This window comes from Ursus americanus, chromosome 23 (assembly GCF_024610735.1).
Source record: "Ursus americanus isolate L20-20 chromosome 23, mUrsAme1.1.p, whole genome shotgun sequence".
Taxonomy (NCBI): domain Eukaryota; kingdom Metazoa; phylum Chordata; class Mammalia; order Carnivora; family Ursidae; genus Ursus; species Ursus americanus.
The window spans coordinates 2,384,979-2,407,332 of record NC_142149.1 but is presented as its reverse complement, the minus strand read 5'-3'; the positions used below and the strand labels follow the sequence as shown (position 1 = coordinate 2,407,332).

General features: G+C 59.2%; 2 protein-coding genes across 9 annotated transcripts in view; one reads left to right on the top strand and one right to left on the bottom strand.

Annotated features, from left to right (window-relative positions):
• The window catches only part of CARD14 (caspase recruitment domain family member 14), a 34,226-nt gene extending 19,379 nt beyond the window's left edge, over positions 1–14,847 (top strand). For all 6 annotated transcript variants that reach the window (XM_087854026.1, XM_087854025.1, XM_087854024.1 and 3 more), the window contains 14 exons: positions 156–305; positions 1,311–1,427; positions 1,864–2,006; positions 2,154–2,248; positions 3,699–3,759; positions 3,967–4,159; positions 7,384–7,510; positions 7,782–8,019; positions 8,862–8,925; positions 9,613–9,727; positions 10,258–10,431; positions 12,252–12,373; positions 13,057–13,172; positions 13,729–14,847. In XM_087854026.1, coding sequence (XP_087710152.1) covers positions 156–305; positions 1,311–1,427; positions 1,864–2,006; positions 2,154–2,248; positions 3,699–3,759; positions 3,967–4,159; positions 7,384–7,510; positions 7,782–8,019; positions 8,862–8,925; positions 9,613–9,727; positions 10,258–10,431; positions 12,252–12,373; positions 13,057–13,172; positions 13,729–13,936 — 1,923 coding nt within the window. In that variant the 3' untranslated portion in view covers positions 13,937–14,847. The remainder of the gene's footprint in view (positions 1–155; positions 306–1,310; positions 1,428–1,863; positions 2,007–2,153; positions 2,249–3,698; positions 3,760–3,966; positions 4,160–7,383; positions 7,511–7,781; positions 8,020–8,861; positions 8,926–9,612; positions 9,728–10,257; positions 10,432–12,251; positions 12,374–13,056; positions 13,173–13,728) is intronic.
• A 26-nt stretch (positions 14,848–14,873) lies between these two features.
• On the bottom strand, positions 14,874–22,335 carry SGSH (N-sulfoglucosamine sulfohydrolase). 3 transcript variants are annotated; one of them, XM_045814061.2, is made up of 8 exons: positions 22,194–22,335; positions 21,095–21,255; positions 19,544–19,649; positions 19,153–19,303; positions 18,661–18,817; positions 18,211–18,292; positions 17,224–17,427; positions 14,874–16,482 (listed from the first exon to the last, which is right to left on the bottom strand). In XM_045814061.2, the coding sequence occupies exons 1-8, from the start codon at positions 22,288–22,290 to the stop codon at positions 15,923–15,925; spliced, it is 1,518 nt and encodes a 505-aa protein (XP_045670017.2). In that variant the 5' UTR covers positions 22,291–22,335; the 3' UTR covers positions 14,874–15,922. The 3 variants fall into 3 exon arrangements, with proteins under 3 accessions (XP_045670017.2, XP_045670018.2, XP_087710147.1); XM_045814062.2 differs by lacking the exon at positions 22,194–22,335 and adding an exon at positions 19,840–19,949 and having other exon boundaries at positions 21,095–21,199; XM_087854021.1 differs by having other exon boundaries at positions 16,051–16,482; positions 17,252–17,427.
• Positions 22,336–22,354: the final 19 nt, after the last annotated feature.

The following is a 22,354-nucleotide window of genomic DNA, read 5'->3' as shown; positions in this document are numbered from 1 at the left end:
GAGAAGCCTTCGGGGTTTGACCCGGGGCAGCTGGTGTCACAGGGCTCCCTGCGTCCCTGTGGCAGCTGGTTCCAGATTCCTGTCTCTGTCCCCGCTGTCACCCGCCAACACGCTCCCTCTGTGCCGGCCTCCCTCCTTCCCTGTCTGGCTCCCAGGCCTACTCCGCCCGGGACGCTGTCCAGATGGAGATTTCTCAGAGCCTGACGGAGAAGGACGCCCTCCGCGGGAAAGTGTTTGAGCTGACAGACCAGGTCTGTGAACTGCGCCAACAGCTCTGCAGGCCGCAGGCCGAGTCTGCGCAGGGGGTGAGTGCTGCCCTCCCACCCCACTGGGAGGTCGGGGCAGTGCGCGTGGGGCGGGGGCCAGGCCACGCGACGCCCCTGCTGGGACAGGGGATTTAGCTGTATCTGCCACACACTGACTCTCGTGGGTGAACCTTGTTGCCAAATCATTGAAGACGCACACTGGGCAAGTTGAGTCTGTGTCTGCATCTCCTTTGGTGGTAACTGTAGGCAAGTCATGGAAGAGGTACTTGGCGGAAGGTTCTGGAACCTGTAAAGTATGGTGTTTGATGAAGAAAGAAAGCATAGGAAACTGGGCCAGGCAGCCACTGGCTTTTGTAGATGATGCGTTCCTGAGATGTTTATAAGTCCGATGTCCGAGAGCTGACTTCCACGCATGAAGGGAACTTTGTTCCCAAAGAGCTAAAATGATTACAAAACCTCCTATTAGGGTCTGTCAACAGCTCCAGCTCCAGGGGCCCGGTGGGTGGGTGAGACCCTCAAGAGGTGCCTGGGGCCTTGGGGAGGCGTAGGCAGACCTTCCTCTTCCTGGCTGGGGCCCCCGGCCCCTCCTCCTTCACCCTCCTCACATCTACCACGTTCCAAATGTATATATGTTTAAAAAAGGTGGACAGCAAGATGCCAAGCGTCCTGTCTTTGAGTGTGGAGGTTGGGAGAATGTTACTTTCTTCTCTACTCCGTTCTGTTTGCCCCCAGTGTTCTATATGGAGCCACTTGTGTGATACATGGAGTATGTGTTACTTGTGTAACGTGTAAGGAACAACATATAATCTCTAAAACAGATGAAGTGGCGTTCACCAGGCTGCTTGCCCTCCTCGGTGGTTGGCTCCTGCAGTGCTGGGGGTCCCCTGCTCCGAGGCGGGGACATGATGAGGGAGACTGCCCGGAGGGGGCAGGGGGAGGTGGAGGGGGAGCGGGAGGGGGGAGGGAGGTGGCTTGCTGGAAACCCCCAAGAGCATCCAAGAGGAAACTTGCCCGAACTGAGCAGCCTGGGGCCGTCTTCGGCAGCCTAAGCAGGAAGCCGGCGCCAGGGAGCCTGGTCCGAAGGGGAAGCAACGGCTCGTCCGCATGTTTGCCATCTCCCCGCGGGATGACAGTGACCACAGCTTCCCCAGCTCCACGGAGGTATGGCGGGTGCCTCCTCCTCTCCTGGGGTCAAGCCAGGTGCACCCTCACCTGGCGGGAGGGACGGGGGCCTGGCACACAGCAGGTGCTGAAGACGTCCTCGTGATGTGGACGCAGGCTTGTGTTCAGATCTGTGCTGTGCACCTGCCACACTCCGCACGTGACCCTCACCAGCCAGAGACTGGGCCTCTCTGGGCCTCGGTGGCTTTGTATGTGAAATGGGACCATACAAGCAGCTAGTAGGGTGCCTGGCACACAGTAGGTGCTCCGCTAGTGGGACCTTGCTCTGTGCTATGTCCTTCTCACCTCCTCTGCCCTGACAGTTAGGGCCCACAGTTTATTATTGTGTTTCCCCTCACACGGTGGAGCTGCGGGGAGGTGTCGAGTGGGGTCCCCGTGTGAGCCCTGTGCCGACCTCTGCCCTGTCCTCCTCCAGTCTCAGCTATCCTCTGACCTGAATGCCACGTCCAACCGTGAGCTGGTGGACAGCTTCCGCTCCAGCAGCCCCCTGCCTCCCAGTCCGCAGTCCCTGTACAAGCGGGCCACAGAGGACTTCCGGGAAGACGCCTGGTCTTGCAGGTAACGGACTGGCAACGGGCTTCAGATGGCGCGGGCCCCAGCAGCTCGCTGGGACACGGGCCGAGGGCGGGGCGGGTGCCAGGGGCTCTGGGTCTGAGCAGGGAGCGAGCAATGCAGCCTGAGCCATCTTCTCCCCATGCTTCCCAGTGGCTACCCAGAAATCCTGCCGGTGGACCGGGCGCCCTCCCCGGGGGCGAAGGCAGGTGATGCAGACCTGGATTATGAGATTGTGGACAGGGCAGGTGAGTGCACCCCACCTGGGCCTCTGCAGCCACCCACCCCCCCGGGCTGGGCCTATTAGCAGGAGGAGAGGTGAGAACAGGGGTCTTCAGGGAGGCAGGTGAGACAGCCTGGTACCTCTCCAGGGATTGGGCCCAGGCATTGAGCTTCACTGCTGCCCCACCCCGGGCCTCTGGGAAGTCCCGAGTACCTGGTCATTCAAGCCCATGCCATTTACTGGGCGTCCTTTCTGTCTCACCCTGAAGCCAAGGCAGTTATGTCCATCCTCCCGTCCATGTCAGCATTAACGCTCAGACAGCCCCGGACACACGAGTTCTCTCTACCCCTCCCAGCTCTGGTCTGGGGACACTTAGCTTTCCCAGCGACCTCAGAAGGCAGCAGGCTTTAGTCACCCCCTCCCCACCTCCCTCCCCTGGGAGAGGCACCTGCTGGGAACCTCTCTCCTCCTGGGTGTGGCACCTGAGACCTTCCCACATCTCCTGTGGCTAATTCCTCATATTTGTGACTTGACTGGTCTCCTCTCCTTCTCAGCCATGGGCCCCACACAGACAGCCTCCTCACCTTTTCCACCCTGCACACCTGCCCCCAGCCGAGGGCCTCGTGCGCAGCAGGTGCTTAGCGTCCATCTGGAATTCTCGCCGGTGGCCACCAGGGGGCGCACAAACTTCGTGCTGTTCAGAACAGCGGCCCCTTTAGGGCAGGCGGGGTCCAAGGCTCCCAGTGGGTCACTTGACCAGAAACCTGGCCGAGTGAGATGCTTGGCATGTTTATAACAGGGGTCAACCGAGAGGGTCCCCCAAGGGCACATCCATTCTGGATGTGATGCTTTTTGTTTCCTTCTACCACAATTCTGTATAACATCCTAGTTTCATACACTTTTAGTGGAATTGACCTCAAATACATCAGGGGTATACTACTTTCATTTGACTCTGAATGTAATCACGAATGGAGTTTTGCCTGCGAGCTCGGCAAAAATAGCAGACAACCGTTGATCCAGGCAGAAATGTGGCCCAGGGTTATGCCAGATTCGATTTTTTTAAAAGTTTTTAATCACCCAGCGCTCGTTGCAAGCATACTCCTTAATCCCCGTCACCCATTTCACCCACCCACCCCCACCTGAATTTGATTTTTAACGAAGCCAGACATCCACACTCTAGCTGCCCTATCCTGTAGACTGTTGCCAACTCATTCAGCTATCACATAAGGATACCCTGTAGGTCAAACCCCACTCCTGCTTTGGGGACGATGACATCAAGATTCGAAGCAGTGAGGAAGGGAAGAGGCAGAGGAGGGTCAGCCTCAGCGGAAGGAGACAGAGCAGCAGGGGGTGCTGCCCAAGGCTGGGGTGGGGGGACCAGGTTGCCCCCGGAAGGGAAGCTCCGTCGGGAGGGGTGAGCCTCGGGGCTGGCCTGGCCAGCCTGGCCTGTGTCTGAGCCCCCCACTTCCGTTCAGACCTGCCTGACTGTGAGAGCAGCCTGCAGCCGTGCGCCGGCGGCCTCACCATCTCGTCCAGGTGAGCCGGGGGAGGGGCTGGGCCAGCCCGTGGCAGGGCAGAGTGAGGACTGTGTCCTGTCACTATTGGGAGGTGACAGCCTGAGGACGAGGTCATGGCTGGGTGTGTGTGTGTGAGCATTCCAGAATGCTGGGGCCACTGGGGTCAGGGCCTGACCTGACCTCCTGCTCTGGTGGCTCGTGGGCTCTGTCCCCTCCTGTCCTGCAGCGGCATCCCGGTGCGGAGGAGGCCGGCCCGCAAGATCCTGAGCCAGGTCACCGTGCTGGCCTTCCAGGGGGACGCGTTGCTGGAGCAGATGAGCGTCATCGGTGGCAACCACACGGGCATCTTCATTCACCGGGTCACCCCGGGCTCGGCGGCGGACGAGATGGCCTTGCGCCCGGGGACCCAGATCATGATGGTGAGTGTGGCCCCCGCCCCGCGAGCCCCCCCCCCCCCTCCGGGTCTTCTCTGGGCGGGGTCAGCAGCCACAGTTCAGACCTGACAAGGACGTGTTGTCAGGGTAGCCCAGGCTCCCTCTGGGGCTGTGGTTACACTCATTCAGCGGCTCCGTCCCCGTGGAGAAGCCTGCCCCGTCCGGATCCCCGACCTTTCGACGCGGCGGGCGAGCCCACGAGCTCGTGTGGACCGCTGGCATCTGAAAAGGCTCTGGCCGTGTTGCCCCGGGGTCTTTAGATGGGGCCACAGACCTGCCGTTTCACTGCGCTGAGCCCTTCGTGTGCAGGTGGGGACACACAGCCTTCACACACATGCATCGTCGTCGGGGGCGATTTCAAAAACTCTCTTACGGCAAAATATTCGTTAAACTGCAAAGCCCATAAATACACTGCTTGGCTAATTATTATCAAGTGAATATGTGGGCAAGGAGGTGACTTTGATGTGGCCTAAAAGCTGCGAGCAGTCACCCTGCTCCTGAGGCTGCTTCCCACAGGAGCCTGGGGTGAGGTGGGGGCGGCGCGCGGAGGCGAGGCTGAGAAGGGGGGTGGGAGCCGCCTGTGCTCCACGCCGCGGGCCGCCGGCCTCTCCCTCACCGCTAACAGGCTACATTGCGGTGAACACAACCTTCATGATGTTTGGGGAGACGGTCCTGATATCCTAACATATGTTATTATTCATTTACTTTTAAGTTTGTGATTCTAGTTAGTTAAGATACAGAGTCACGTGAGTCTCAAGTGTACAATATAGTAACTCAGCACCTCCCCATCACCCGCTGCTCTTCCCAACTCCTGAATCCCCATCGCCTGATTCATCCAGCCCCACCACCTCCCGTCTGCAACCATCACTGTGTTCTCTAGACTGAAGAGTTGGTTCGTCCCTCTCTCTTTTTTCCCCTTTGCTCGTTCGTTTTGTTTCTTAAATTCCACATATCAGTGAGATCATATAATTGTCTTTCTCTGATTGACTTATTTCGTTGAGCATAATCCCCTCTAGTTCCATCCACATTGTTGCAAATGGCTAGATTTCACTTTTTTGATGGCTGAGTAATAGTCCATTGTGTATTTGAACCACATCTTCTTTATCCATTGACTCGTCGGTGGACATCTGGGCTCTTTCCACAGTTTGGCTACTGCGGACATCGCTGCTATGAACACTGGGGGGCAGGTGCCCCTTCGGATCACTACATCTGTATCTTTGGGGCAAATCCCTAGTAGTGCCATTGCTGGGTGGTAGGGTAGCTCTATTTTCAGCTTTTTGAGGAAACTCCATACTGTTTTCCAGAGTGGCTGTAACCAGCTTCCGTTCCCACCAACAGTGTAGGAGGGCTCCCTTTTCTCCACATCCTCGTCAACATCTGTTAACTGACTTGTTAATTTTAGCCATTCTGACCAGTGAGAGGCGGTATCTCATTTGGGTTTTGATCTGTGTTTCCCTGAGGATGAGTGTTGCTGAGCATCTTTTCGTGTGTCTGTTGGCTGTCTGCAGGTCTTCTCTGGAGAAATATCTACTCATGTCTTCTGCCCATTTTTTTTTTTCTCCTGCTCATTTTTAACTGGATTATTTGTTTTTTGGGTGTTGAGTTTTATAAGTTCTTTTTATATTTTGGACACTAGCCCTTTATTGGATGTGTCCTTTGCAAATATCTTCTCCCATTCCGTAGGCTGCCTTTTAGTTTTGTTGACTGTTTCTCTCACTGTGCAGAAGCTTTTTATTTTGATGCAGTCCCTTGTCTCTGGCTATGTGTCTAGTAAGTTGCTGGGGCCGAGGTCAAAGAGGTTACTGCCTGTGTTCTCCTCTAGGATTTTTATGGTCTCAGGTCTCACATTTAGGTCTTTCATCCACTTTGAATTTGTTTTTCTGTATGGTGTAAGAAACTGGTCCAGTTTCATTCTTTTGCACATAGCAAAAAGCTCTCCAGTTTTCCCAGCACCATTTATTGAAGAGACGGTCTTTTTTCATTTGGACGTTCTTTCCTGCTTTGCTGAAGATTAGCTCTGACTAGAGAGCTGACCATAGAATCGATTTCTGGGCTCTCTGCTCTGTTGCATTGATATATGTGTCTGGTTTTGGTGCCAGGACCATGCTGTCTTGGTGAGTAGAGCTTTGTTATATAACTTGAAGTTGAGAACTGTGGTGCCTCCAGCTTCGCTTTGCTTTTTCAGGATCGCTTTGGCTATTCCGGGTCTTTTGTGGTTTCATACAAATTTAGGATTGTTTGTTCTAGCTCTGCGAAAAATGCCGGTGGTATTTTGATAGGGATTGCATTAAATGTGTAGATTGCTCTGGGCAGTAGAGACATTTTAACAATGTTTGTTCTTCCAACCCACGCGCTTGGAATGTTTTCCATATTTTTGTGTCATCTTCAATATCTTTCTTCAGTGTTCTATAGTTTTTAGAGGACAGATCTTTTTACCTCTTTGGTTATGTGTATTCTTAGGTATCTTATTATTTTTGGTGCAATTGTAAATGGGATTTTCCCCCTGATTTCTTGTTCTGCTGCTTTGTTATTTGCCTATCAAAATGCGACGGATTTCTGTATGTTGATTTTGGATCCTGCGACATTACTGAATTCGTAGAGCGGTTCCAGCAGTTTTTTGGTGGAGTCTTTTGGGTTTTCTGTATAGAGTATCATGTCATCTGCAAACAATGATAGTTTTATTTCTTCCTTAACAATCTGGATGCCTTTTATTTCTTTTTGTTGTCTGATTACAGTAGCTAGAACATTTTTTTTTTCATGATAAGAATACATACTCTCCTAAACTTCAAACAACCCGGGCTTGAGTGAATGCGTGGGTGGACGGTGAGAGCCCTGTGCCTGCGGGCTTTCACCACCAGGGCCGCGGGGGTGGGGGGAGCAGGGGTGCTGCTCAACGTCCTGCAGGGCCCGGGGCCAGCCCCACAACGCAGAACAGTGGCCTCACGAGTCAATAGTTCAAGAACGCTCTAGAGTGGAATCTATCTCGAAGAGTGGAAGCTCAGCCCTCGGCGGTAATCTTGGCACGTGGCGTGTTGGGGAGGGGTTGGTGGTTGACTCTCGGGACTGGAATGAGTGTAGCTGGAGGAGCTGCGTCAAGATGTCCTGACAGGGCTGGTGGCAAGTGCGTGTGGCTGGGAAGGGGGAGGGGGCCCTACTGTAGAGTACAGAATCAAGGCCCAAAGAGGCCGACCCTGGTGATTTGCCCTCAGGTGGATTGCGAGGCCACAGAGCCCTTGTTCAAGGCCACCTTGGAGGACACGACCCTAGAGCAAGCCGTCGGACTCCTCCAGAGGGTCAATGGCTTCTGCTGCCTGTCTGTGAAGGTCAACATGGAGGGTACACACTCCCCCCCACCCGCCCACCCCATGAGGCCACCACCTGAGACTGGAGCCCCTGGCTGTGCAATGCCAGCCCTCCCACGCACCCGGAACCAGACTGTGCCCAAGTGTGCAGAGGGCCACGGGGCAGCTGGGGATCTCCTTCCTGCCCACTGACTCCAGCACCAGAATGGCTCCCAAGACTCTGGGGGAGTTTCCTTCCTTCTCTCCTTTCACATTCTAGAACCTTCCCTGAGCGGGATCATGGCCCCGGACTTATCTTTGATCAGGTTATAAGAAGTTGGTCCAGGACCTGGAGGCCAAAGTGGCGACCTCAGGGGATTCCTTCTACATCCGGGTCAACCTGGCCATGGAGGCGCGGGCGGACGGGGAGCTGCAGGTGCGATGCAGTGACGTCCTGCATGTCAGCGACACCATGTTCCAGGGCCGCGGCTGCTGGCACGCCCACCGCGTGGGCCCCTACAGCACGAAGGGCGTGGAGCACGGCACCATCCCCAACTACGCGCGGTGAGCGGCGGTAGTGCGCCAATGCCTCCCCAGGTTGGGCTGGGGCGCCTGGCCTGGCTTCCCGTGCACGACCCCTCCTGCCCAAGAGGAGAGGGTGGGCACGAGGAGACACCCCAGAGTGGAATCCCCAGTGTGCCACCCCAGTGTCACTGCATAGATGGGGTTTCTTTGTGGGAAGGGATGGCCGTTGGTCCTGGAGCATTCTAGAGCATTCAGGACCAGCGTGACGTTTGGGGCTGGCTCTCTCGATCACACAGAGCCGTCCTGGGCATTTGCAGGACGTTGTGCAGCACCCGCCCACTGGACACCAGGAAACCCTCTGCCCCTGAGACGATTAAAAATGTCTCCAGACATTGCCCAGTGTCTGCTGGGGGTTGGCCAACTGTCATCCTGGTGTGTGCAGGACTATTCTGGTGAAAGCGGGAAAGTCCCATGTCCTGGGGAACCCCTCAGTCCTGGGCCAACAGGGACAGTGGGCCGCCCTCCCTGGGAGCAGCGTCAGCCCTGCTGAGAACAGTGTTCTAGACCCCCCATAGTGCACAAAGCAGGGTGTCTTGCCCAGAACCCCGAAGCCGCATCACTCTTGGTGACGTCAGGTTGTCGGGATTCTAGAGTGTGGCCAAGACCAGGCTCACACGGAGTCACCTGGGTCCCAACTCAAAGCAATTCCGTTGGCAGCTACAGGGGCGGGCTGACGATTTGCAGTTTTCCAAAAGCCCCGGGACCGTAGCGCCCCCACCCAGGGTGGAGACGGCTGCCTGGGGCCGCAGGGGTGCTGGGCAGGGCCTGCTCTTCTCCCAGCCCTCCTTGCCCCTGTGTCAGGGCTGGCCTCCTCTGTGCAGGGCTCAGCAGCTGCTCATCGCCCTCATCCAGGACATGGCTCAGCAGAGCAGCGCCGCCCGCAAGGTGAGGTGGTGAGACCCGCCAACCGGGATCGCGGACGCAGGGCCCTGCTGCGGTGGGTCCTGCCTCTCTGTCCCGGCCTTCCTCCTCCCGGCTCACATCCCCTGGGGGTGGGTCCCGCCTGGACGGTCCTGGCCCCCTCATCTGGGGTGGGCTGGAAGAGGGGCAGATGCTGGCCTGCGGGCCCAGGGGCAGGGCCCATAGCCTGCTGACCCCCTGGGTGTGACCTGGCGTGTCTCTCCCCGGGGGTCCCTCCAGGCCTTCACCTGGGCCTGCACACCACGCCCAGCCCACAAGCTCCTGATTCCGCAAATACATCACATAGGCTGTCTCCGTCAGGCTCCCAGGTCATCCCGTCCGCCTGTCTATCTGCACTCCATCCTAGTCCCTCTGAGGTCCCGACAGAATATTCAGCTGTCCCTGAGCACAATGCTGGGGCAGCTTCCCTGGACTGGGGCAGTGCTTCCCTCCTGATTTATGCAGCCTGCCCTCACTTTGGACACCATGCTCAGGGGTGCCCTGCTTGGGGGCTCTGCCTGCCTCCTTTCAGCTCCCACTCTCTGGTGTGGGGCCTGGGCCTCCTGGCTGTTCAGTGGGCAGAGCCTGGTGGTCCAGGGACCGGCTTGGATTTGGCAGTTGGCTAGGGTGCTGACGGCTTGCACACCTGCTCGTCCCTCTTCCCTCCTCCAGCAGTCTTCTGGGGGATCCCAGAAGCTGGTCCGCATCGTCAGTGTGGACAGAACCAGGGCCAGCCCTCTGCGCTCATCCTTCGATGGGGCCCTGTGGGAGCCCAGCAAGCTGGAAGGTGAGGCGGGTGGTGCAGGCCAATTGTGTGACAGGTGTGGGTGTGAGGCCACGACAGAGGTCAGCGTGGCACATACCCCGATCAGGTCAAACCCTGCAATGAAGACAGTGGAAGTGGATTGAGAGTAAAGTGAGTTATTTTGAGTTTATTTTCTTCTTTTTGGCAAGTGTTTTGGGTGCGTGATCTGACTGTTGAAAACAGAAGTACAACCTAGAAGAGCAGGGACCGGGAGGGAGGGAAGGACCAGGGCTGTGGGTCCAGCAGTGAGGACCCCGGGGCCAGGGGTCTTGCAGAGCACTGGGAAGGAAGAGAACTGCTTTTCTCCTTCCCCGCTGTGGGCCTGGAGAGACGCAGGTCAACGGGTGCAAAGAACCGCCAGCCACGGGGTGTGGGACGCATGTGTCCCTGGTGGGAGCCGAGCCTGTGTTACTGCCCAAAACACACACAGTCTGTGTCCATCCTGTGTCCTGCAGGGCTGGTGGACAGCCTGGCCCGGCGCCCGGCCCGCTCACGCCTCCCCTCCCCCACAGAGCCCTCCACTGCGTGCTTCTGGGCCGAGAGCTGCTTCACCTTGGTGCCCTACAGCCTGGTGCACCCCCATAGGCCCAGCCAGCCCCGGCCCGTGATCTTCGTGCCCAGGGTGGTCGGGAAGATCTTGAGCGAGAAGCTGTGCCTCCTCCAAGGGTTTAAGAAATGCCCAGCAGGTACGCCGTCCCCTGGGAGCCCCACGTGCCTGTCGGGTGGCGGGGCAAGGCCTTGGCAGAATGCTTGCCTTCTCTCGGGAGAGCCGCGTGGAGGTTACTGTGTGAGTGTCCTGGGGCTGCCGTGACAAAGGACCACAGCCTGGGCCACTTAAAACAGCAGAGATTTATTCCCCCGTGATGATTGAGTCCAGAAGGCTGAGACCCAGCCGTCTCTGCGCTGCATCCCCCAGAGGCGCTCAGGGGGAGTCGCTCTTTCCTCTCTGGCTTCCGGTGGCACCGATGGTCCTGGGGGTCCTGGGCTTGTGGCTGCATCACCCCCGTCTCTGCCTCCTTGTCCCCTGGCCTCCTCCCGTGTCTGTGTCTTCCCACACGTGGTCTTAAGGAACCAGTCATGATTCGGGTCCCTCTTGCTCCAGTATAAGCACGTCTGCAAAGACCTCATTTCCAAATATGGTCAAGTTCCAAGGTTCCAGAGGGTCGTGCATCTTGGGGTGATGCTGTTCAATCCGGGGGGTTATGGCTGGCAGATAGGTTTGTCCTCAACCGCGGCAGGACCCCCAAAGGCCTCCATGCACCCGCTCACCTCAGAGCTGCTTGCTGGAGTCACAGACAGGACCAGCCATCTGGAATCCTGGCTCCTAGAGGACAGGGTCTGTGTCTACACATCAGACAGGCAGTTCCGAGGTTGGCGAGCAGGAGAGCAGCTTTGTGGGAGTTTTCGTTCATCGGCTCCTCACTGGCCAATGGTTGCGGGAGGCCTTGGGTTACCACCGGTGGGGGAGTATGGCTCTGTCCAGACCCCCCTGGGGTCCACAGAGGGCACAGGGGTGAGCGAGTCTGCCTCTAGTGGGCATCTACCATGTGCCAGGTTTCCTGTGAGGAGCTGGGGAGAGGCAGTTTCCTGGAGAGGAGACAGGCAGTTTCCCGGAGAGGAGACAGGCTGCGGGGTGTTGGCTCCACGAGTGGCCCAGAGAGGGAGACAGACGCTTTGGAGAAGGTGGGGGCGGAGCCGGGCTCTGACGGGCAGGCGGGAGCTGGTGAGGCAGCAGAACAGGCAAGGGTGCTGGGTCCCGGGGCTAGGGCTGCTGCAGGTGCAGTGCGCTGCGGAGGGAAGGCCTCGGAGAGGAGCTGTCCGCGGGCTGGAGTCCCTGTAACAGCGGTGGGGCCGAGAGGTCTGACCCGGGAGAACGCGTGCTCAGAACAGAGGCTATTCAGGAAGAAAGGCAAAAGTGGGGTGTGTTTCGACAGGTGTATTCAGGCCAAGGGGTTCCCAACCTTGGCCCTGACAGTCGGGTGCGGCTGGCTCCCCCTCTGCGTGGGGCGTCCCGGGCACTGCAGGGCGCCAAGTGGCAGCCCTGGCCTCCACCCAGCAGACACAGTCATGCCCCCTGCCCCCCGAGGTGACAGCCACACGTCTGCAGATGTTGCCGAGTGTCCCCTGGGGGCACAGCTGCCCCGGGCGGGAAGCATGGGCGTATGGGCTCTAAGGCGCTTCCAGGTGTGAGAAGCTGGGTGTGCACCTGCACTTTCGGACCTTGGGGGGTGATGGGGAGGAGCTTGTTTATCTGCGCCATTGCTCCCCTCCTTCCCCCTCCTTCCCTCCATCCACCCACATCCTGGCACTCACCGAGCACCTGCCATGGCCGCTGGTCTAGGGTGAGCAAGCAGGGCACAGCCTCCTCAGGTTTAAAAAGAGGACATCCTGGGAGGCGCGTCCCCCAGAGCTGGTGGGGGTCCATGGGGGGGCACGTTCAGCATGGAGCTCCCTCAGGACCTCACAGAGCTGGGTGTGTGACATCCCCATCCACTGTCACCTGCAGAGTACTTGAGCCAGGAGGAATACGAGGCCTCCAGCCAGAGAGGGGACATTGTCCAGGAGAGGGAGGCATCTGGTGGCCGCTACTGGGTGACCCGCCGAACTGTCGAGTCCCTCATGGAAAAGGTAAGGGGCAGGGTGGGGGCTGCTCTGGGGGCTTGGGGACTCCCTCTCCAGAGGACAGTGGTGGGATAGAGCAGGAAGGACTGACCTTGAGACCTGGGGGACGCTGGTGGCCAACCTGCAGGCCAGGGAACCCAGTGCTGGTGCTCAGCTCGTCTCTGGCTCAGTGTTCAGAGGGAGGAGCGCAGGAAGATCAAGCCCCGTCTTTTCCATCTGGGATCTGTGGGACTTTGGGCCAGCCTCTGAACGTCCCTGAGCCCCGGTTCCTCAACACGGGAAATGCTGGCAGTATTTGTTAAACAATGAGTAAGATGGAGATAACACTCCCCGGTCTGAGGCTCACGCAAATACGTGGAAGGCAGCTCACCACGAACCATGCAGCTTTATGGGGACCCAAGAGGCCTGGGCCCAGCTGTGCACCAGAGGCAGATGCCCCCTTCCGAACCCTGCTCCCGCAGAGGCTGACGGAGCCTTCGGACCCCCCTCAAAGTCTCCTCATCCCCAACGGCTCACAGGTCCTGGATTCCCCAGATGACAAACCAAAGGGACAGACTCTTGATTGCACAGCAAGCGCCTGCGGACACCGCAGAGCGCCCCTGGCTTCTCTCCCCACCGCCCTCCCGGGGGTGGGCTCCCTTCACCACCTCCGAGGCGAGGACCTTGACCCGTCCCCCCGTCCCCTCCAGAACACCCACGCCCTCCTGGACGTCCGGCTGGACCGCGTCTGTGTCCTGCACAGGATGGAGATCTTCCCCATAATCGTCCACATCCCCATCCACGAGAGGGCGGCTAAGAAACTCAAGTAGGTGTGCCCCCGAGGGCTGGCCGTGGGGTCTGCACCTGGCGCCACGTGTCTGGGGGGGGGGGTCCTCCAGGAACTTGCCCTGCACCAGCCCCTGGAAGCGTGACAGGCAGTTCCCCCACAGCTTCTAGGACAAAGGACCTGCTGCCCTCCTCCAGGGAACAGCCTTGGGGACGGTGAGGTGAGACCTGGACCTTGCCTTAACTTGACTAAAGGCATGTGTTCACTGGGGTCCACACGGCTGACAGTCCACTCATGCTAGGTGAGGACAGGGGCTGAAAACTGTTACTTGGTTTACAGCTGGGAACAAACATAGACGTCCCGTTGCCCCCTTACAATTTGTCAGCTGAACTTGTAAACCAGACCCCACCCCCCATCAGTGCAAGTCATCTGGGGCCTGACTCACGTCTCCTCTATGAGGCACTTGGGCCCCTCGAAGTCAGGGTCTGTATGCTGTCGCCTGGAATTCCGAGCTGGCGGCCAGCTTTCTGGGGCTCCGCTCCGGGCAGCCAGCCCGCAGCTCTCCCTGAGCGTGTCCCATGTCTGGCCTGTGCAGGAAGGCCCTGCAGCGGCTCGGCACGTCAGAGGAGCAGCTCCTGGAGGCGGGCAGGCAGGAGGAAGCTGAGCTGGACAAGGTGCCCTGTCTGTACGGCAGCCTGGCCCCCGACGGCTGGAGTGACCTGGAAGCGCTGCTCAGCTGTGTCCGCTTCGCCATTGGAGACGAGCAGAAGAAGGTCGTGTGGACCGAGCAGAGGCCCTGCTGACGGCCCTGGAGTCCCCTCCAGGAACTGTGGGGACATCCAAGTCCCTGTAATTTCAGCTCAGAGCCTCGAGGGCACAGCCTTGGGGGTGCTCACCATACCAGCCCAGCTCCCCGGGCATCTGCTCCCCTCTCACTGGGGTCCAACCTCGAACCCCACTCTGCACAGGTCACGGATGGGCATTCGAACCATCTCCCCCTCCTCCAAGGCTTGTTTGCCATGGTCTGAACCAAGGCCCCAAGAACATGTCTGTGGTGGGACATCTCCTGCCCTCCCAGTGGGAGGCCCCAGAAAACCACCCGTCTGGCCCAGATCTTCCCTTTTGCATTTCAATGTGCCAAAGGGCTCATTCCCAGCCACTGAGGCAGCAGGCTGGTAGCCCTGCTGCCCCTCCAAAGGCACTGCCACCCCCGCCCACCGCAGAGGTGCAGACCCCTTGTAAGGGAATCCTGGCTAACTTCCCCAGCCTCGGAGGGCCGGCACCTGCTTCACGGACTCACGTTCGGAAAGACATGTGTACAAACTGGGAAGTGTGGTTCCCCAGCAAGGGAAACGGTATCTTCAGTGGGTCTGTGTCTCGTGGCCACCGTCCCAAATTCAGGGACCTCCCACAGATACCCCTGCCCAGCAGCCGGGCTGCTCCTGAGCCCAACATCTGCCCCCTCTACCGGGCAGCCCACCCGGCTCCTTCTCCAGAGTATAGCACCTTCATTCCACCTCCAGAGCTCAGGAGACATGGGCACGGTTGGGCCGAGCACCCCGGGGCCCCCCACTGGGCTCTGCCCCCCGCCGTGGCACACTGCATGTCATTTTGGCAGCAGCGCCCGACCCCAGGGGCCTCAGGACGTTGTCCTAGAATGCAGGCCGCCACTACCATAAGCAGAAAATGGCCTTCTGCATGTTTCACTGAAATAAAAAGCTTTTTTTTTTTTTTTTTTTTAAGATTTTATTTATTTATTTGACGGAGATAGAGACAGCCAGCAAGAGAGGGAACACAAGCAGGGGGAGTGGGAGAGGAAGAAGCAGGCTCACAGCAGAGGAGCCTGATGTGGGGCTCGATCCCATAACGCTGGGATCACACCCTGAGCTGAAGGCAGACGCTCAACCGCTGTGCCACCCAGGCGCCCCTGAAATAAAAAGCTTTTACAGGCGCCCTGGACTGGGGCTCTCCCTCCACACCCCCAGGATGGAACTGGTGGGGGGAGGGAGGGAGCGGGAGCCCACCTGCTCAAGGGGAGAAGCCCCCGCATTCTGGGCTTTCCAGGCAGAGCGTCTGCTTCCCCGGCAGGTGGACGCCGGGCAGGTGTGGTGCATCTACGAGCAACGTCTCTGCCACCGCCCCGGCGTCCAGCCAGACAGAAGTAACCCAAGCATGGCAGGGGCTCTTCACCCTTGCACGTTCAAAATGAAGAACGTGCTTGCCTGTACAGACTGCAGAATGAAACTCAGCACACAGGGAGCCTGCCATGAATCAGTGGCTTGTGGAAACCCAGCCAGGGTCAGCAGCTTGACCGTGGGACGACGCAAAACAAGCCCCGGGCTTGGTCACAGATTTCTTCAAGACCGGAGGCTGATAAAAGGCACACAGTGTGTCTCTACATAGAGCGTGGTCTGAACCCGCCCGCCACCCATGGGGTACCCGCTCCAAACAATGAAAAGGACCTCAAGCCCCAGCTCCCCAGCCCAACCCAGGATACGAGACTCCCCTGCCAGGCCATCCTCACCTTCACGGACTGGGGGCCCCCGTTCCAGGATCCCCTGGAATTCCTATGCTGAGACAGGGCTCAGGCACAAGGACAGCAGTATCCCCTACCACAGGGCACGAAGGGCTGGGGCACACGTCCTGCCCTCCCCTCCAGGAAGTGGCAGGAATGACACCAGCATCAGGGAAAGCCCTCCTAAGGTGGGCCACAGGAACCCCTCCTTCCACACCCGCTGGAAAGGTGGGGACCCGGTCTGGGGAGGCCGCCCGTGTGCCCCCAGGGACTCTCACAGCTCATTGTGGAGTGGCCGGCACTGGGGGGAGAGCCTCTCCTCCAGGACACCATCGGGAGCACACACCCAGGGGTCATGGGTCTCCCACTGCCACTTGGCCAGCTGGGCCTGAAGCAGCTCAAGAACCTGCCCATAGTGGGGGTCAGCAGCCAGGTTCCGGGTCTCGTGGGGGTCCTGGCTCCTGTCATAAAGCTCCCAACGCTCCCGGTAGTAGTAATGGTGGAGATCCTTATACCAGCCCGTGGGGTGGCCGGCCACGGTGCGATTCAGGAGGTCCTGAAAGGTGGGTGACACATAGAAGTCCTGGTCGATGGGAAAGGGCATCTTGAAGTTGAGGTTGTGCACAAGGCGGAAGGTCCGGTGGTGCACGGAGCGCATGGGGTAGGCCATGGTGACCTCATGGTGGCTCTGGCTGCCAAAGACGGTGCTCCAGAGGGGCTCTGCCTCCAGCGCGGGCAGGAGGGACCGGCCAGTGAGCTGGACAGTCTTTGAGCCAAAGATGGCATAGCTCGGGTAAGGGATGGAGAACCAGTCCAAGATGGTGGGCGTGAGATCTGGAAAGGAGGCGGTGTCTCAGCACGGAGGCCCTCCAGCCACCAAGCCACTCCGGGACGCGGGTGGGCCGCCTTGCACACCAGATCACCAACAGGGAGGAGCTGCTGTGGGCCCCACACCTGTCAAGGTTGTCTCGGCCCGCTAGGACACGACACCTTTAATGGTTTAACAAGACCCCCCAACTCCCCCAACTCGGTGATATTCAGGACCCTACCGGCATCCTCTGGATCAGTAAGGAAGCCCCACGGAGGGGGCTCATCTATTCCTGGCCTGTGCTGTGGCCCCCAAGCTGCATGGGCCCTGCTGCCCTGACCCCTCCAAGCAGGGGTTCCCCAGGGCCCGCAGCATCAGTATCACCTGGGAACTTGTCAGAAACGCAAATTCTCAGGCCCCACCCCAGACCTACTGCGTCAGACGCTCTGGGGGTGGGGCCTGCCGTGGGCATTAACAAGAGCCCCCCACGCACACCATGGGGACAGTGGGAAGAGCAACAGTCTCAAAGACAGCGAGACCCCGGCTAGAACCCTCGCTTGGTGCTTACAAACCGTGTGACTCTGGGCAACTTACCTTACCTCCCTGATCCTTGTTGCTGCGTTTGTAGAATGGGGTGGCGTCCCTTCCTCGCCCCGGTGGTGTGGGGACCACGTAAGGCAGCGGGTGTGGAGCACGGTCCGGACGTGCTGGTGCCACTAGATTTTCACCTCCCCTCCCCCGCCCCTGCGCGAGCTGCAGAGCCGTACCTAAGAGGCTCACATAGGCCTCGCTGACCTGGCCCCAGCGTTTCGTGTGCTCCGGGGACGACACCAGCAAGGGTTCAGCCGTGCCCGCCCAGTACAGGTTGGTCCTGCCGCTGGGGAAGGGGATCCCGTTGTCGGACGTGAAGATCACCAGGGTGTCATTCAGGACACCTGCTCCGCGCAGCTCCTGGAGCACAAGTCCAACCCCTGGGGGTGCAGAGGGGACAGCAGAGCTCAGCTGCAGCTGGGCATGCAGGGGTGTGAATGTGCGTGCACTCACACATTTCTTCATCCGGCTGCTGGACCCTGCACCCCTGCTGTCCTTCCCTCCCACCCAGCACCCTGTCCTGTAGCAGGCCAGGGACGCCGACCATCCCTTAGCACATCCACGTCACCTCACGCAGCCGTTACCCACTGAACACTGGTTTTTGTTTTGTTTTCTGGAATCTCATGCCTGTCCCATGGGGATAACAGGGGTAGTACGGGGCGGTAGCTGGAAGACAGGACTCCCTCTACACCTGCACGCTCCCCAGCCACCCCCACTAATGGTACCAACAGACACATTATAAAGGTTCCAACCTCCCGTCGTGGCTGAATGGTGGTCCCTGCAAAGATACACCCACGGGAACCTGTGAATGTGACCTCATTTGGAGAAGAAATCTTTGTAGATGTAATAGTCAAGGATCTCAAGGAGATCGTCCCGAAGTGCCCAGGGGGGCCCTAATCCCACAATTAGTGTCCTTATAGAAGAGACGCCGAGAAGACACACAAGAGGCTATGTGAGGACAGGGACAGAGACCGGAGGGATGGAGCCAGGAGCCAAGGAATGCATGGGGCCACCAGTTGCTGAAAGAGGCAGGAAGGACTGTCCTGTCCCCCAGGGCCTGCAGGGGGGGACATGGCCCTGCCGACACTGTGACTTCAGAGCTCTGGTCTGGGACGGGGGCCCATGCCGTGGCATATCCCACTGTCCGGGCTCCTTGAACCCACCTTGGTCCATGCGGCCAATGGTGGTGTACTGAGCGGCCAGGTCAGCTCGGGCTGCGGGAGTGTCAGGGACGAAGTAAGGCACCTGGAGGGGCACGTGGGTGCAAAGTCAGGGCGAGGACAGACAGGCAGACAGGCTGGGGGGAAGGGGTGGCCAGTCCTTGAATTGGGGTAAGAGATGGAGAAGCCAGCCTTCCTCCCAGGGCCTGACATCACCCTCCGCCACTGAATGGCGGAGCCCAGAACGTCCCTGCTTCTGGACGTGTCACTCCACATCCTGACACCTCTCTTTACCGGCCCCGTGCACGGGAACCTGGATCCCATGAGTCAGTCACCTCTTAAATGAGAAGTCACACATCCAGGGCCAGAACTGCCAAATCCTCCAATTTACGAGGGGGAGGAGGAAGGGTAAGCGAGCATCTTGGAAACACGGCGAGGGGCTCTCTCACCTACCAGCACGTCCTGCGGGTCGTAGGTCTGTGGGGTCCAGTCCAGGATCCGCCCCATGCCGCTCTCCCCGTTGCCAAACTTCTCACAGAAGGTCCCATACTGGGGCTGGGAGTGCCCACAGCGGTGGGGGTCATGGAAGGCGACGTAGAGGAAGAAGGGCCTGCCCCGGGAAGGAGGAGCTTGAGTCCCGAGGTCAGCCGGTAGACACGCCACCTGGCTTTCTACTCTGGGGAGCCCCGTTCTTTAGGAGGGAACAGCCCTCAGCTCGCTCACTCCTCTAGAACTGAAAGTCTCCCTGGGAGCCTCTGCCTCAGGTTCCCCCTGTGTCCTCTCCCTTTGACCAAATTAACTTGATTTTCTGGAATCTTCTCCCCCTCCCCCGTTCCTCCACTTGGGGCGTCCAAGAATCCCAACTAAAAACTCTGGGATGTGCATCACAGGTTAACTGCCCAGAGGTCTCGCCGTGTGAGGGAGGGGACGGGGGCCTCCTCACACCTGTCATCCTGAGTCTGCAGGAACTTCCGGACCAGCAGCTTAATTCTGGTGATGTTCCGCCCCACCTGGAGGACGGAGCCATTCTCCTCCGTGTACGCAAACTCAAACGGGTACACCGTCTCTGGCCCCACATGCTTCTTCCCAATGATGCCTGGAGGTGGGGACACAGGCCTGCCAGAGTCCCTGAGGTATCCCACTGCCCTCCTCTCCCTTCTCGGCCCCCAAACCCCATGCCCTGGCGTGGCCCCTATGAGGTCAGCCCAGGCCCTTGTTCTCATGGACTCAGGGCCCAGGGAGAAGGCTCAGAGCACATGACATGGGGCCGAGGGTGGCTCAGGACCGGGCCTCACCCCGCCAGGGCCAGTCCCCGCTGGGGCATGAAGCCGCTCACCTGTGCGAATGCCAGCTTGGCCAAGCAGCCGCGGCAGGCTCTGCACCCCGTCGAAGGAGTTGAAGTGGTGGACGTCCTGGTGCAGGCCGTACATCCCGTTCTGATGCTGCGGCAGAGACGCCCGTGAGGCCGGGTCCCGCCCTGCCTGCTCCCGCTCTCCCCATGGCTCCAGCCCTTCCTGGGCCCACCTGAAAAGCCCAGTGGCCAGTTCCCGGGAGAGTTTCACTGCCTCTCCCCGGGCCCCCACCCCCTTCATGGAACATCAGCAGGAAACCCAACAGACTGGGAAAACATACCCATAATTAGGGGTGGCTTGTATTTTCTTCCTGTCTACCCGTACTTCCCAACTTTTTTGTTACAAGCACGTCCCATGGTGGGAAAAAAAGGCAGCAAATCTCTATTGAAACTGGATTTTTTACAGTGCAAAAACAAAAAGAGTTGCATGCGTCACAAAGTCAGACTAGAAAAAGACGTAAGGGAGATGGGGCAGCCCTGTCCTCACTCCTGCGGCCACGGCTCCCCGAGGAGCCTTCCACGGGGGGTAGGGGGGCTGTCCACTGGACACAGCTTCCCTCTCCACGTGGGCCTCAGTCTCTCGGATGGAGATGCACAGGGCGCAGTGGCTCGCCGTGAGATGAGGTCATGAGACAACAGGCCCGGGGTAAGTACCTGTGTCCCCACGTTCATAGCAATGCTCCTCATCCTCATGGCACGTAAGAACAACCTAAGTGTCCACGGACCGACGGACGAGTAAACAAAATGGGCCACACCCATGCACGGAATGCTAGTCAGCCCTCTCGGCCACGCGAAGGAAAGCTGTGCTCTGCTACAGCGTGGGGGGACCTGGAGGGCAGTGCGCTCAGGGCAACAAGGCAGTCACAAAAGCATACGTACTGCAGGACCCCACTTACGTCGGCTACCAGAGCAACCAAGTTTAGAGAGACAGACAGGGGATGAGCTGTGGCCAGGGCCGGGGGAGGAGAATGGGGGGCAATGTTAACGGGCACAGCGTTTTCGTTTAGGAAGATGAAGAAGTCCTGGAGGTGGACAGATGGACGCATGGCTGCATGACAGTGTGAATGGACTTCACGCCGCCGAGCTGCATTATGAATGATTCAAAGGCTAAGCTCTACACCGTGCATATCCTAGCAGATCAAACTTGGAGGAAGTACTTTACAGGGCAGCTCTTACCGGCACTCAAGCTCCAGGATGGTACCACAACACGAGTTAACACCGGGCAAGTGCGTGTCAGCCACCTTCCTGTGAGCTTTACGCAGGAAGTATAAGCTTGGCCAATCCCGTAAGAATCCCAGAGCAAGGTATTATCATGACCCCATTTAACATGCGAGAAGATCGAGGCGCACATAGTGCTTTGCTCACATTCACACAGAGCAGGGGAGCCAGGGCTCACGGTGGGCCGTTGGAGGCCCCCACCCGTACTTGTATCCACTTGGCAGGCGGTGGGGAAGAGATGGTGGGCACATCCCCGGGGAGGCCAGGGAGGGGCTCTCCCTCTCCCATGCCCTCCTCCTGCACGTCTGCGGCCCTCACCTGGGGCAGGCCGGTGAGCAGACTGGCTCGGCTGGGAGAGCAGCTGCTGACAGAAGTGAAGGCATTGCGGAAGATGAGGCTGCGGTGGGCCAGGGCGTCCAGGTGAGGGGTGCTGATGGCGCTGTTGTTGTAGACGCCACTCTCGAAGCCCCCATCGTCCGCTGAGGAAAGTAGACACACTGAGGCCGTGGTGGCCTGGGCCAGTGAGGTCCATGCAAGTGGAATACCCAGGCAGGCATGACCCAAGCAGGCATGATATGTGGGCAGCATGACACCTGCGCAGGATTGATACCCAGGGGGCATGACACCCAGAGGGCATGATACTCAGGTGGCCGTGTTAGCAAGTGGGCATGATAGGACAGTCCTGGGCTCGGCAGATGCTGCATGAGGATGCGGTTTCTGCACCTGTGTCCCTAGCAAGGACGACTTGATGGGAGTCCTTAGGGTAGAGCTGTCTTATGTTACAATCAGCTGAAAGGCCTGGTTGGAGACCGCAAAGTTAATCAGAAACAGTGAGTCTGGCAGAATGCCAGACCTCAAAAGAGGAAAGAACAGGGTTGTCTTGTGACAGCCGGACCCTGGTCACCAAGTCTCGTGAACAGCAGGGCACTAGAGGAACTTGTGATTTCTGGGAAGGGCTGGGGTTCGGGGAGAGGGCAGGTGGATGGTGGGGGGCTGTGCTTTTCAGCCAGAAGGAGATCTGAGCCACAGCGCTCCGGGGTCTGAAAAGGGAAGGGCAAACTTACAGGGTTACACCGTGGGGAGGGGAGGAGAACGCCCCCGGCACGCAGCCGCGTCTCTGGGGACTTGGGCAGCAGCCCCTCTTCCAGTGGCCCCTCTAGGGACGGTACACCACTGAGTTCTGGAAAGCCGCCAGCTTCCCGAGCTGGGCTGGGCGCCCTGGCAGATCTGGGCACAGGTAGGGGTGGGGGTCAGAGCCGGGGGCAGGAGTGGGGTGCTGAATGCTGGCCCGACCCGCGGTGGGAGGGCCGCCCCTGCCTCCTCCAAGGAGCGGACCACGAAGGGTCTGGGGCAGCGGGGAGCGCAGACGCAAAGGGCTGCAGGGCTTGCTGGTGGGAGGCGGCTGGGGCGCACTCACCGAGGATGAGCAGCACGTTCCGGGGGCGCGCCGGGCGCAAGCGGCAGAGGACCAGGACCAGCAGCAGCAGCCGGCAGACAGGCCCTCTGCTGTGCATGGCGGCAGCTCCCGCCCCGCCCGCGGTCACGTGTGCGCTGGCCCCGCCCCCCGCGGTCACGCGC

Excerpts from the sequence above, each read along its gene's own strand:
- SGSH (XM_045814061.2), bottom strand. The coding sequence starts at position 22,290 with ATGCACAGCAGAGGGCCTGTCTGCCGGCTGCTGCTGCTGGTCCTGGTC. Across the intron at positions 19,650-21,094 it reads TGCTCACCGGCCTGCCCCAG|CATCAGAACGGGATGTACGG; the intron begins GTGAGGGCCGCA and ends TCTCTGCCGCAG. Across the intron at positions 19,304-19,543 it reads CCAAGCTGGCATTCGCACAG|GCATCATTGGGAAGAAGCAT; the intron begins GTGAGCGGCTTC and ends CCCCACCTCCAG.